Raw genomic sequence first — 14,082 nt, 5'->3', positions numbered from 1 at the left:
TGTTGCCGTGGCAATCTGTTGTGCAGCAATCATCCAGTTTATTTACATTACAAGACATTTTTGTGACCATCAACCGTCTGGAGATCAACTGCCAACAATTATCTTACTGCATATGAGGCCTCTGGATTTGGCCGACGGAGAGGTGTTGATATGAGTAGGAACAGATCATTACTGGATGATCCACTTCCCAATTTTATATAAAACAACTGAGCTCCCAACAGATGAGGAATAGGAAGGGACCAAGTCCTGCAACAAGTGTGGACTCTAATGACAAGTTTTTCCCACAACATTTTGTGTACATCCAGTGGCGACGCATTTCTAACTTTTCAGAAAGGGAAAGCGAGGAAATCAAAAGAATGGCTTGGTCTTTGAGCACAATGTACAAAGTGTACAATGCTGACCAGCAGTCGATCGAGGCCATGCAGAAACGGCAATTTGCATCATTGATGAAACACACCATCAACAAAGACATTATCAACACGTGGCACACTGTGTTTTGTCAATGTCACCTGGGTTGAGGCAACAGACTGATGTCCAATATTGAAGTCCAGATGATCCCTGCATGGCCCCCATAATGTAAGACATGCACCCACCAAGAAACACAAAGATTGCATCATGTATAAAAGTTTATTTACATATTCATACAAATGATGTTAAATGCTATTGCTGACAGAAACTGAGAAATGAGGACTAATATGTGATTATCAGCTCGTCTATACCCCAGTCCTCGTAACTTCCATCTGGCAGATACCGTCGAATAATGATGGGAATTTTTCTTGCTCTGAAAAATATAATAAAATTTATATGAAATAAACTCCTATTTGCTTTAAAACATTTGCCCGGTTAAACAAACAAGTCGAATCCTATGGACCGCCCATCAATTATATCAATAGACCTTCACATCTCTTACAACTTCGACTAGAAGAAGGGCTGGGTTTTTCTAAACAATCAAACAACAAATCCACATTAAAAACTAGCTTACTTAAGTTCCTTCATGGCAATCTGAAGTGGATCTGTCTCCCCCTCCAACTCCACCATAACAGGGGCACACATACTAAACAAGAAACAAGAATTAGATGATGCTGGTCAAATCAAAGATTGAAAACTTCATTGTACAGAAAACAAACATCAAGCAGCTGCCAAATCACATGGTTCTCTTTCCTCTTGTTTTTTTGTAGTTGTGTCTCAACAATGTTCAGGAAGCGAGCAGAGGCAGTTACAGTAATTTTACAGTTGATGGTAGACAGAAGAAAATCCAATGGATTTTAGCCAGTGTAACACACAATGTACCTGGTTTCACAATAAGGAAACTGAAGCAGTGTATATGTCAATCTGCACACACTCTGAAGTTTGCATAAAAATGCTTTACAACTGAGACCTATAGTAATCTAGGACATACATGTATGTACATCCCCTTTTTTAAAAGATCCCAATGTCAATGTTTGCTGCCCATGAAATGATGCCTACATGACAGACTTCTTTCCAAGAGACATTGTCGTCATGCTACTTACGCAATCTGTAATGCCCTTGTCCCAAGCACCCTGGCTCGTTCGTATTTTGTCATATATGGCGTTGTGACCCTTTTGTCATTGGGGACCTTCATACCTTCACCAGACGGCAGGATGTCAACATTTTCCTCCTGCTCCTGAAGATAATGTATGAATCATAAATGGTTGGGTAAAATGCTGGGTTTTTGCTGAACCTCTCAAAACTAAAATGATTTTTGATGAGTTTACGTTGGACAAGAGGCTTTATTCCCTTATAACAAGATTAAACACAAGCTACAAAGCAGGAGTCGGCATGGTAAATACAGCACATTTCTAAATAAGCTAGCAATCTTAATCCCCCTGCTCAATCTAAAGAGGCCACAACCCATTATGCCCCCTTACACCAGTTCTGTTAAGGCTTCCTAGCACAAGAGTGCCAAGAGCCTGAAACCACGGTTTTTAAGCCTGAAATTACAGGTCCCAATGAAATAATGCACTAGGTGATTATGACTAAAAAGCCTGAAGACTGTAATGATAAATTCAGGTAAGATGAGGCATATCTTACTTCATCTTTTTCAACTTCAAGTGGTTCCTGGTCATCTACTTCGTCCAACTGGTCTTCAAAACTGTAACAGATACATATAATTAGATTGTGAACATTTGTTGTAAATTCATATGTATACTCTAGCCTAACAACACTGGGCCTGCAAGGTCGAGCCTAACTGCCCTCTTCGTATAGTGTTGCCTGTTGTTGGTGTTATAGCCAACACCGGCGATATATTGATAGACCAGAGTTTTATATTTTTAGATGTCATTCTTTTTGCAAGTTTGAGGTAACACAGCATCACATAGCTTGCCACGAAAGCATCTCAATGCTCACAGCTCCACCAATATGAGTCCAAAGTTGGACTTTCACACATACAGTGCGAGTGTAATATGTGCTGTGTACACTGTACATTTTGTACAGGACAAAGCATGTTAAGAAATATAAGGAGTTCGATGCACTTTTTCTGGCAATTAAACAGTCATCCAACACAGCGAATGCACTCCACGCGGACCAAAGACAATAATTCAGAGGTGCGAAACTGGAAATGTTAAAACAATCATGTTTTTTATTATAAATTCGTAAAAATCGAGCGTACTCGTCGAAATCTTGATCGTCGTCCGCCATTTTGAAACAGTCGCTATCCAGCCGGACGAAGTGCGCGTGTATTTGTACAGCAGATATACGTACAGAGATAGGACCCTTAACCTCCTACCATCGAGGTTCGAAAACATGGCCCTGAAATGGTGCGAAAGTATTCCCATCAAGAGAGTAAAAAACCTCAACAAACTCGATTTTGAGAAAGATTATTTACATACAGGTAAGTCCAAATCAAAGACCTCTGTTATCTCCTTCAGTGTATCCTATTTGATTATGACTTCTCAAACCAGATTTGTCATATTCAGCAGTTAGATTTTGCCTTTGAATTTCATCATGTTTACAGGGTGTTTCATAAAAATGATGGATAGGTACTCTACATGCCTATCTAGAAAAATGACAAACCTCCTCTGACACTGACAGTTGCCTAAGACATACAAAAAGTGAAAGTTGTCCTTAGGTTGTGACTCACGAAGACATAATTGTCGTCAGGATGTGACACCCAAAGACGAGTGACAAAGTTGTCCTCAGGTTGTGACACCCATAGAGGTTGTGACACTCTTGAGACCGGGGTGGACAAAGTTGTCTTCAGGTTGTGACACCCATAGAGGTTGTGACACTCTGAGACCGGGGTGGACAAAGTTGTCTTCAGGTTGTGACACCCAAAGACATAATTGTCATCAGGTTGTGACACTCTGAGACCGGGGTGGACAAAGTTGTCTTCAGGTTGTGACACCCAAAGACATAATTGTCATCAGGTTGTGACACTCGGAGACCGGGGTGGACAAAGTTGTCTTCAGGTTGTGACACTTTTTAGATCTGATTTTGACAACCTTTTCACACAGGCTATGACATAATATAGGGTATTGTTATCCCACTAGGCGGCACTGCACTGATTATCACAGTGCAATACCCTCGTGTCAGTTGGTGCCATTGGTGTGGCCTTACTAAGTACAGTTTGTTTCTCCAATGTCTTTAGGTCAACCTGTGATCATAGAGGGAGCAGTAGAGCACTGGCCTGCGAAGCATTGGACTCTCGACAATTTGTGTCAGCGAGTTGGTTCAAACCAATGTTTGGTTAGAGGAAATACGAACAGAGAAGACTACAGGGTAAGAAAATGTACCAAGAAACGCACGAGATGATTCTGACTGATTCTGACTTGAGCGACTTGAATGCAAACCTCATGAATTTCACCGGTGACTCTGGTTTAAAGACCTTGTTACATAAGTGCATCTGTCATGGTCACAACTATCAATGATGATTTACCTCATGTTTTTTCTATGAGGAAAGATGTTGCCAAGTGTATGTCTCAGTCTGCTTGTCTGTTGACGATGGCATTGATAGTTGACAAAGTTGTCTTGAGGTTGTGACATTGAAAACAAGAGTTGACTAAATCGTCTGGAGGTTGTGACCCTCGGAGACAATTGTTAACGAAGTTGTCATCAGGTCAGTAGTTTCTGTGCTTTCTTCCAGCTGGGTAAGAAGTACACTATTCGGGAAACCACACTTCAAGAGTACGTGGATGACCTCCTGAAGGAAAACAGTCGATCCAAGAATTCCTATCTAGCGGTTCAAAACCTCAACTTGGCATTCCCAGAACTTCAGGTAAATCATATTATGAACCCTCCAAACAGTTTGTTGCAAGGTGCTTTATTTATTTTAAGAAATGGTCAAGGATCTGTACATAATTCATTCTGTGTGTTTTGACACTTTCAGTGTTAACTTGCATATGTCTCAAAGTTGTACATGTCTTTCTCCTCGTGATGTAGAAGGGATCTATTGTCTTCATCAATAGTGTCTTTGTCTTCTGTGTACTCTTAGTCATTGTCAGTCTGCTATTCCACTTATCGCATGCTTTTCAGGATGATGTTCCTCTACCTGAGTATGTTGGTAAAATCCACTGTGGTCCTTACATGTGGATAGCAAGAAAGGGACATTATGGTGAGTACTAGAAGCTCTCATCCATTTGATGCCTCATTTTGGTAAGGCTACAAAAAAAAAGATTTTCCAATAGAGAAGTATTGTTTATGGTTCTGACTTAATATTTCTCCTTTCAGAGTATTGTCATACAGATCCTGACGACAACTTTCTTGTGATGATCAAAGGCACAAAGCAACTGCGACTATTTGGTCTCGACACTGAACACATGTACCCCAACATTCACGGCTCCAAAGGGAAGACGCTTCAGTCACAAATCAACGTAGAAGAGCCCGATTTGGAAAAATTTCCAGAGTTCAAAAATGCTACGTGCCATCATTGTGTTTTGTCACCTGGAGAAATGTAAGTGATGCACAGTAAAGATCGATGCACTTGATTGGGAACAACGTTTACGAAGACTTCGCGTCACGTCACGTTACACTAATGTAAAAATGCATGGTGACGTGACGACGGCCAACACCACGTTATGTAAACGTTGTTCCCAATCAAGTGCATGGATCTATAGTAGTAGGCAGTGGTACTGGTGTTTTGGATGTGGTGCTGTGCTTGTTTGGCCCTTTGGATGAGCATCAAATCATGTCAACAGTCTATTGGAAAGATGATTACTACTTTGTCTTGGCTCTGTGTATCCATTCATACTTATGGGCTCCTCTCTTTTGCAGGTTGTTTATCCCAGCCTTCTGGTGGCATCAGGTGACGTCTTTAGATGTCTGTATATCCATTAATATGTTCTTTGGTGATGCGGGAGAAAATATTTACTTGGAAAAATTAATGGTAAGTACCAGTTGTTGTTGTTGATGCTGTCCTTGTGCCATGCTCTGACCCTTCTCATTGCTGAAGAGAAGTTCTTCACTTTTAACACATACTAACTACAATCCTTTCTTTGTTTCAGAAACCACCATTTTGGCCTGTCTTCTCATACTGGTTACTCAACCTCGTAGAACAAAATCGGGGACATGAGTCATTTTTCCAAAAAATGCTGAGTCGTTTACCAGATGTGTTGAGGAATTTCTTACTGAAACAGTGGCATGAGGTGCCAACTGATGAACAGCTGGATGTGCTTGTAGCTACAGTCAAAGATTACCTGAAGATAGACACTTTACCTGAACCAGAAATATCCAGGTATGTCCAGGCATCATTTAAGAGGTTTTGGTTCTGCTCGGTTGAGGAGGTCGTGGCAAGGAAAACCTACACTCTGTCTCAATTGCTGGTCAAGGAAAAAGGTGTTGTCACACTCCGCCATCCCAGTGTATGCAGAGAAAGGAGTTCATTAGTCTCTAACTGCTGTGCCTGCAGGGATCAATGCCAATGCTATAGCAAACATGCAAACACATATATTGTAAAAATATTCAAATAAAACGGGTGTGCACTTGGCTTTCTGTAGCACTCCTTGTCTGTGTGATTGAGCTAATCGTGTATAACAGTTGGCCATTTCTGTCTTTCAGTGCTAAGCATCCTCCACAGTTGAAGATCAGAGGACTTCTCTGGAGATAAGGAATGGAAAGAATATGTTCTTCAGTGAGTCATGGTTCATGCTTCTGAACCAAGGCTCTGGACTCACAATTGTGCCATATACATGTATGGATTGGATTTGCAACTAATATGGTTTGAATGTTGGGGGCAGGCTGCATGAATATCCTATTATAGACTTGCGTCCTGATTTTGCTTAGAGAGGATACCTAGATTCCTCTGTATTCCAGATTTGAACCATTCAGCTGCACACACTATGTACATGTGTGATGAAAGTTATCTCACTAATGTGCAAAGGGGGAAAATGCAGGAATTTGTCCTTGCACATTCGTTATTGCTGTCTGAACACCAACAGTTCATTGTAAATAAAATACTGTTTGTAAATACGTGTATTAAAGATAATTCTATGCAATTCATTTGTTCATTTTGTGAACAGTCTTCTCTGGAAGATAAAAGGACAGTGTATGAATTCCTGAATCCTGGCTGACAAACTTGCGAAATTTCTCCCGCTCTTCTGAGTGATGGTAACATACGTACATGTATGTACCGAGTTGTGAATCGTCTGACGTCTTTAGAGCGTCTCCAGCCTTTTCATCCCCCAGGCACATCCACCCATTTTGCCCCCTACCCTATTTAGTCCGTCCCTCTGGACCATTCCGAATTTAGATATTAAATTTGCCAGCTGGAGATGAAGTGAAGATAATCGGTATCAGAGGCCAACAATATTGGTATGGCCGAGTGCAACATCCTACATTAATAGGTACAGCCAGGACAGGCTGTACACGTACCATCTCCAATGTCACAGTTGAATCCATTGAGGACACGATGCTGATATTTGATATCACTGGGACACATTGTTCTGCTGCATGTACATTTATGCCAGGATGAGGACATACAAATCACAGTGCAATGGGGACAAACAGTCTCCACACTTGGTTGTGACGTACAGATGTCTCTTCAGAGGAGGACACAACTTGGGAGGCTAGACTAAACGATCTTGTTTACAACAATGTAACTGTTGGACATGTTCATGAGAATAGATGTACTGTGACAAGCAGTGAGGACAGGTCATCCAGGAATGCACAAGGTGTACAGGGGCCTTTGGTATCAGTATTGAGTCGTGTCTCAGGAGGACCAAGCAGCTGCTTTGTGCACTGGCATATCTATCAAGGACAGAAAGTGCACAGCACAATACAATCTACATACAGTAGAAGTCACATCCACATTACAGTGTCTCTCACAGAAAGTTCAACAGCCGACTTGCAGATATAAACATTTATTTTTTGCCACATTTTACAAGTGATATAGAGCGTTGATAGCAAAATCCATCAACATGACTAAAGTCTCGGGTGACTTGCAGACTTACATGTAACAGTTACAACTTAGAGAGAACATAGACCACCTAAGTCAGGCTGTTTATTTATTCACAACGTGTGGGAGTTGTCCGTAACATTTTCTCATCGTCGTTTAGATTTTCCAATAGAGGAGTATTGTTTATGGCTCTGACTGGATATGTGTCATATCTATGCCACATCCTCCTCACGTCTGATGCATATGCTGCATGATCTGTTCCTCCCGATATGTTCGGTTCAAGATGAATCGGTCCCGCATCAATCGAAACAAGATGTAATAGTTACAGAAGAGCATGAATGTTGTGGAGAGGATATGGCTCCATTCAGATGACTGGATTAACGTGAAGAACTGATACATGATTAGACTCCATGTGATGATCAGCAGCCAGTTCACTACACGTAAGGGCTTGTGAAACATAAACTGAAAACAAAAGGTCAAATGTTAAAGGTGAAGTCACTTTGGCTGCCCAGGACCATGAGAGGCTTTGACCAAGACATAGAAGGTTCATGAATCCACCATCAGAGAATAGGTGATTGAGGAATATCTATTGTCAAAGTAATTTACTGATAAACTCTCATTAATCAGCAGTCCTTATCTGCACAGATTTATAAGCCAAGTTGTACTTGGTGATTCTTTTCTATGTGGTCCAAATTCAAAATGTTGCAGCATTTAGTGAAACACTATTGTGGTTACAATCGATTCAAGGAGCGTAAAAAAACCATAGAATACTTACAAAGAACCTGGCATGCATGTTATTGCCTGGTTCGGCTGTATTATTAATGCCCTCAGCCTTGAACAGTCCACGCACATGTTTCACAAGAGCACCCATGGGCCAAACTTGTAACTCTGACCACCTGCAAGACATCGACAGGTATGACTGTCTTTCAATAAACAAACAATAGCACTGTTCTTTAATTCAAGCCTGCAAAGAATGGGTTCCTAAGCGAGACTGATACAGCCAACATCTTTATGTTCACAACCTATGTTCACAAAAGCATATTTTTCTAATTTCACTAGAGCCCATGTACTGGTTTGAAAATTTGTCTTCACCAACTTACGCATTGTACGGCACATGGGCATGCCGTCCTTCCACTTTCTGCCACCTGCCGAGATGCAGGGCACATCGATGTAACGTGTCCACATATTTTGGTGGGAGATAATAAAGAAGACAAAGAACAAACGCACTGACCCACACGATGACAGCGTGTTGGCTAACCCACCAGGGGTCGTAGTACAGGGTGTTCTGAAAAAGTAAACAAAAATATCCAATAAATAACTTTATAGAGATCAAATATTTCAAAGCAGTAGCTTATGGAGATACCATTTGCTGCTCATGGGGGCACCACTGTTGCTCATGGGGGCACCACTGTTGCTCATGGGGGCACCACTGCTGCTCATGGGGGCACCACTGTTGCTCATGGGGGCACCACTGTTGCTCATGGGGGCACCACTGTTGCTCATGGGGGCACCACTGCTGCTCATGGGGGCACCACTGCTGCTCATGGGGGCACCACTGTTGCTCATGGGGGCACCACTGTTGCTCATGGGGGCACCACTGTTGCTCATGGGGGCACCACTGTTGCTCATGGGGGCACCACTGCTGCTCGTTTCCCTGAATGCAACCCTTTCGTTACTGCAGATAAAGAGAGATGCGATATCAAGCAGATGATAGCTGGTGCTCAGTACACCAGACCTATTTGCAGTAGAGGAGTTAGATAGAAATACAAAAGTTTTTTTTAAACATGTGTTAGAATAAAGAAACACAAAAAATAAAAAGTTTAAGAAATTCAACACAAGTACATGTAAATCAAAACAGCTGGTCCTTTACCTAGAGAAGTCAATGCACGTTTATAATATTCAGGCAAATGTAACCACAGTGCAAGTACTGTGATCATCGGAGGCCTCAATCATCACACGAGGGCTGTTTACCTCCTGATTAAAGGTGTTTTTACCTGCTGTCACACTATTGATCTAAGGTTGTACATGTAGCATAAGTATTATCCCTGTAAAAATGTGGAACAAAGGAAAAATGGCCTCAACATATACATGTGAACAGCCCAAGTGTGTGATTGCCTTTACCCTATTCAGCCTATGGCTTTTGGTTCTGATAATAATTGTCTGTGTCTAGAACTGAATGCATTGACTCCTCTGACTGGGGACCGAGCGTAGAAGATAAGAAATCAAAGATCACTTGTGAAATAATATTTTCATAGGTGAAATATTGGGCATAATTGTGACAAATATAGTCAGGACTTTGTGTAACAGAACGGCAAACATCGCTCTTACAATCAGCAAAATGTCAACTTACTATTAACCACATTGCTATATTCATACATGAAATAGATTGTATTCCATAAATAAACCCAGGGCAATTAGAAAACAAAGGACACAAGAGATTATTTACAATTGTTTGACAACTGAAAGACGTTGTCACCTCTGACAGGAGGTATGTCAATCAACGAGACGTTAATTTAAAGCACTGAGAGGCTACCACGGTTATTCTATGTTTAGGCATCAAGCAAATGTTCAATGCATTTTGATTGAGTCAACTATGGCATAATCAAGCTCATCTGCTGCTGAGAGTGCGAGTGCAGTTACAAGCTAAAGGTTGGCATTTTATATGCCGTGCCAACAGAGATGATATCCACTGAAAACCCAACTGCTCCAAGAACCAATCTGCAGAATGAGAGACCATGGGTGAAATGATGATATATTGATGGAATGGGCACTGACCCTCACTCTAGCTGCTATCTGAGCTTTCCTCAAGCAAGGTCACTTAGAGAGGGAACCATCACAAACACCAGTGGAAGAACCATGTGTAGTATAATGCAAGATATGGTTAGGTAGCAGGCACTCTATTGAAAGTATATGTGCATTGAAATGTGGAACACTGTAAGTGTCAGATGTACATGCAGCTCTTAACCTCAAGAGAGTTATTCTCTGCTCAAGAACTTAGTTAGCCATCATCACATTCTTCTTTCTACTCTCAGGCCTTCCTTCCCTTTCCACCACCACTCACGATATGGTGTCAGTTTCATTTTCATCTCTTAACAGTGTTCTCCGAAGACAAAGTTCCGGAGCGACAATTCATTGCCATTTTCCAAAAAAGGTCATTAGCCATGGTTAGAGTGACAAAATAAAAGGCACTTCTCTTCAGAGCAATGACGTGGCAATGAATCCTTCCGACAGGCCTAAGTTTTTTTTAGCCAGGAGTAGGTAGGTCACCAATTGAGAAAACATTTAACGTTGCAGAATGCAGATAATTCTTAAAATGCTGCAAAAGCCTAAATTGAGGAAAACTCTTATGGTATTTGATTAAAGTGCAGCAACTAACAAGTTAAAATCCACCCCTCTATAAGAAGTCAACAGAGAACACTGCAAGAGGTGGTCACTTACCCAGCACGTGTCACACTCGTTACTAACATGCTAAAGAGGAGAGAGCACACATGCAAACATTGAATTCAGTGCCTGGTTGTTCAAGTCGCTAACTTGCAGGTCAAGAGTTGACACCGCACTTTGTGTATGATTTGGCTTTCAAGGCAAAGCCTAGGGGAAATGTGTGATACAAACTATCCCAGCATGCCCACCTGACGTATGCACAGATACATGTTATCAACAACAAAGAAAATGTGAAATGCCATCCCTATGTCTCAAATACAAATATTCAATAATTCCCGCAAGGTGGACTGTACACATGACAACCTACTGTTACCATGGTTATACATGTATATATTGATATAAATCGTTACCACTTATTGTTACCATGGTAACTCCACTTACCTGTGCAAAGCAGACTGGGATGAAACACATGTAGTAGGCACAAAGCATCGATACGAATAAAACCTGCTTAATACGTCCATTGAAGTCAGTTTTGAGATGTTCAACTTCATCGCGAACCGATTCCGGAGACATGGTACAATTATGGGATGGAATGGCTGGCTTCTGTTCGCGCTTTGATCGGATTGGCCGCTCATCGAAATCTGATCTCGAACTGTTCATCAACGATCGGAGGCTTGGCCAAAATAGGGTCACATACATGGCAATGCTGAAGTAAATTAAGAGCAGAACAGTAACAGAAATAATCAACAACAAGGGAACCTCTCAAGACATTACAGTGGAACCTCCCTTAGCGGACACCTCTCTATTAAGGACACTAGTTTTGGTCCCAAATTGATAGATAGTTTCCTTTCAATTTGACCTCTCTAATTAGGACACCTCTCTATTAAGGACAGCACTTGTCAGTCCCGAGGGTGTCCTTAATAGAGAGGTTCTACTGTACTTACAGTTGTTCCAATGCTGTCCAAAGCAGTGACACGCTCTAATTGCAGAGGTATTAAGTAAAGTAAGATGACTATTCATAATAATCTCGAATTCTCTTCGGCAAAGCTTGATACCATATTGTGGTCATCTGTCCTGATATTTTACTCGTCTCAATCTTTCCAAACCAATACCCACACTCAACTGCCTCCTGACCAATGTAACTGTAATAGTGCTTGGTCCCACTCAACTGCCTCCTGACCAATGTAACTGTAATAGTGCTTGGTCCCATCTCATCCTTCACAAGCTCAAATGGGAACGAGTTTACAATCCCCGATCACACCCCAAAAAAAGGTCATTGGTTGACTAACGAAGCACCACTGTTCAATGAATTTATAGTTGAATGCGATCAAACTACGTCACTTCCGATCGGGGATTGTAAATTTTAGCCGCTCAAATGTACCAAAGGTATAGCAATATGGCAGCTTTTGGGTTGAATGTGAACCAAGAGACAGGATGATACTCACGGGTAACAGAGAAGGAGGAGATACATGATGGGATAGCTCAGTATAACATGGTAGGCAGTGTAAAAGAAAGATGCAGTCATCCCTATCGTCAGGATCAACTTGATCAACTGGATGAACCAGAAGGTGCAGGAACGGGGCGAACTCTCCTTATAAGCCTGAAACAAAAGTAATGACACATGAAACCATTTGAGATCCTGCGTTCGATTCCCGGTTGGTCCCGATGGTGATATACTTAATGTGATGGTGAGGGTGACTCTCTTCGAAAGCATAGGTTTTCTCCAAGTTTCCAGGTTCCTCCTACAATACAATAATGGCCCAAATGGTCTTCGAGTCAACCATGAGCCAAGCTAGAACACATGCTTCAATATCTCATTATCTGTCCCATACCTCTTTGATGAACGTCCATATGAGCCGCTTGATCATGATGATGCAGAGCAGAGAGAACAGATGAGGATCAATCATGTAGAAATTCTGGAAAAGAGCAATTACTTTTTGAATCAAACATATCTACCAAATCAGGATGGCTTTTTATTATCTACCTACCGTAATCAGTGTAGCTAATTGTAAATCTAACTAATCAGACTGACTAATTAAGATCTACCTAATCAGACAACAAATGACCTGCTTATTAACTTGGTATTGATAATATCATCTGCCAAATCAGATCAACTCATCCCCGGTCCCTAACTGGGCTGAACGAACTAAACTTACCAGTCCGTAGGTGGCATGTGACTGTGGCAGCCACCAGACTGTCTTGTACAGATGGACATACTGGAGGATCATAACAAGGATGCCATAAACAAACAAGACCGCTTCGTAGAATAGACAGCTGTCGAGAGGAATATCAGGGAAGTGGGCATGTTTGGGTTGCACAATCATTCCACTGAAAGTCGTCATGGCTTCCTTATCAGAAGGGTGCCTGAAAAAATGATCAACTGCAGTTTAAACATCTTCATCATGATTCTGAGCAAAACTGGTTACTGCTGAATTTTATCATATTCATCAACAAGCTTTCACTTGTTTTGCACAAACTTTCCAAGTAAAGTAATCTATTCACCTGTGAACCAAGGAGCCCGATCAAACTTCAGCAACCAAAAGAGAGCGTGGTCACATACTCCACATTCTTCCATTCATGTGCCCAATATGGCAGCACTGTTTTGGCTCTGAATGTCCACCTTTGACTGGTACGGTCCCAGATATGACGATGGTACGGTTTGCGCATAACTGACAAATCAGCCAGCTACTATCGGCATTTCTGGGACCGAAGTTCTTAGGTGTCATATTGAGAGGACTTGTAGTGACTCAATCTAAAAAGTGCAGCTGCAGACACTCACCCAGAGCTGCCGCAAACTTTGTTACTCATGTTCACGTTTCCTGGTTTCAAAATTGTACTCCCATTGCCCGACGCCTGTAATCTTAAGTTGATCCTCCGAGTACAGGGCATAATATAATCTCTCCATGCGAGCAGACAGTATTTGGCAGCAAATATTGGAGAACCCGGAAGTAGAATGCACTGTGTATTGCCACAGCTAGCTGTGTACTGTAGCAGTGTGGGACAACCAGGTCAGGAAAATATTAGCATATGGGTCACAGATATTGGTCTTTTCTGACCAAACTAAGGTGTAAGATCGTATAAGTAGACGTCTGTAAGTTTCTTTGATATATGTTTCTTATATCACTCCCATTTAGGCTCCAGCAAAAGCGTCGCATTTATCGAAAATCGTCTTTTTTACTCCGAAAAATCTGGCGATTGCAAAATCCTCGTTCCCAGGCAAAATATATTTACTACAAGGTGTTTCAATATATTATGTGCAATTTTGTTTTTGAAACTTAGAGAAAATCAAATTTTCCTCTAGTTTTGATATGATAATAATGCTTTTAGAATGGCGTTTTACACAATTTTAACGT

General features: G+C 41.4%; 3 protein-coding genes across 4 annotated transcripts; 1 reads left to right on the top strand and 2 right to left on the bottom strand.

Annotated features, from left to right (window-relative positions):
• Positions 1 to 613: 613 nt before the first annotated feature.
• LOC135488442 (DNA-directed RNA polymerases I, II, and III subunit RPABC2-like) lies at positions 614 to 2,679 on the bottom strand. The gene is made up of 5 exons (XM_064773051.1): positions 2,630 to 2,679; positions 2,053 to 2,113; positions 1,512 to 1,645; positions 983 to 1,054; positions 614 to 781 (listed from the first exon to the last, which is right to left on the bottom strand). The coding sequence occupies exons 1-5, from the start codon at positions 2,656 to 2,658 to the stop codon at positions 691 to 693; spliced, it is 387 nt and encodes a 128-aa protein (XP_064629121.1). The 5' UTR covers positions 2,659 to 2,679; the 3' UTR covers positions 614 to 690.
• A 2-nt stretch (positions 2,680 to 2,681) lies between these two features.
• On the top strand, positions 2,682 to 6,449 carry LOC135488441 (lysine-specific demethylase 8-like). Its single transcript, XM_064773050.1, has 8 exons — positions 2,682 to 2,851; positions 3,608 to 3,738; positions 4,103 to 4,234; positions 4,492 to 4,570; positions 4,687 to 4,909; positions 5,230 to 5,341; positions 5,460 to 5,689; positions 6,013 to 6,449. Exons 1-8 carry the CDS (start codon positions 2,764 to 2,766, stop codon positions 6,059 to 6,061), a joined length of 1,044 nt encoding a protein of 347 aa, XP_064629120.1. The 5' UTR covers positions 2,682 to 2,763; the 3' UTR covers positions 6,062 to 6,449.
• An 848-nt stretch (positions 6,450 to 7,297) lies between these two features.
• Positions 7,298 to 13,937, bottom strand: LOC135488352 (transmembrane protein 39A-like). 2 transcript variants are annotated; one of them, XM_064772927.1, is made up of 9 exons: positions 13,509 to 13,937; positions 12,886 to 13,093; positions 12,562 to 12,645; positions 12,175 to 12,329; positions 11,171 to 11,435; positions 10,787 to 10,816; positions 8,449 to 8,633; positions 8,124 to 8,244; positions 7,298 to 7,810 (listed from the first exon to the last, which is right to left on the bottom strand). In XM_064772927.1, exons 1-9 carry the CDS (start codon positions 13,616 to 13,618, stop codon positions 7,577 to 7,579), a joined length of 1,392 nt encoding a protein of 463 aa, XP_064628997.1. In that variant the 5' UTR covers positions 13,619 to 13,937; the 3' UTR covers positions 7,298 to 7,576. The 2 variants fall into 2 exon arrangements, with proteins under 2 accessions (XP_064628997.1, XP_064628999.1); XM_064772929.1 differs by lacking the exon at positions 10,787 to 10,816.
• Positions 13,938 to 14,082: the final 145 nt, after the last annotated feature.

Source organism: Lineus longissimus, chromosome 5, assembly GCF_910592395.1.
Source record: "Lineus longissimus chromosome 5, tnLinLong1.2, whole genome shotgun sequence".
Lineage (NCBI taxonomy): Eukaryota > Metazoa > Nemertea > Pilidiophora > Heteronemertea > Lineidae > Lineus > Lineus longissimus.
Note: the sequence above shows the minus strand (reverse complement) of the source record. Positions and strands in the feature narration are given on the sequence as shown.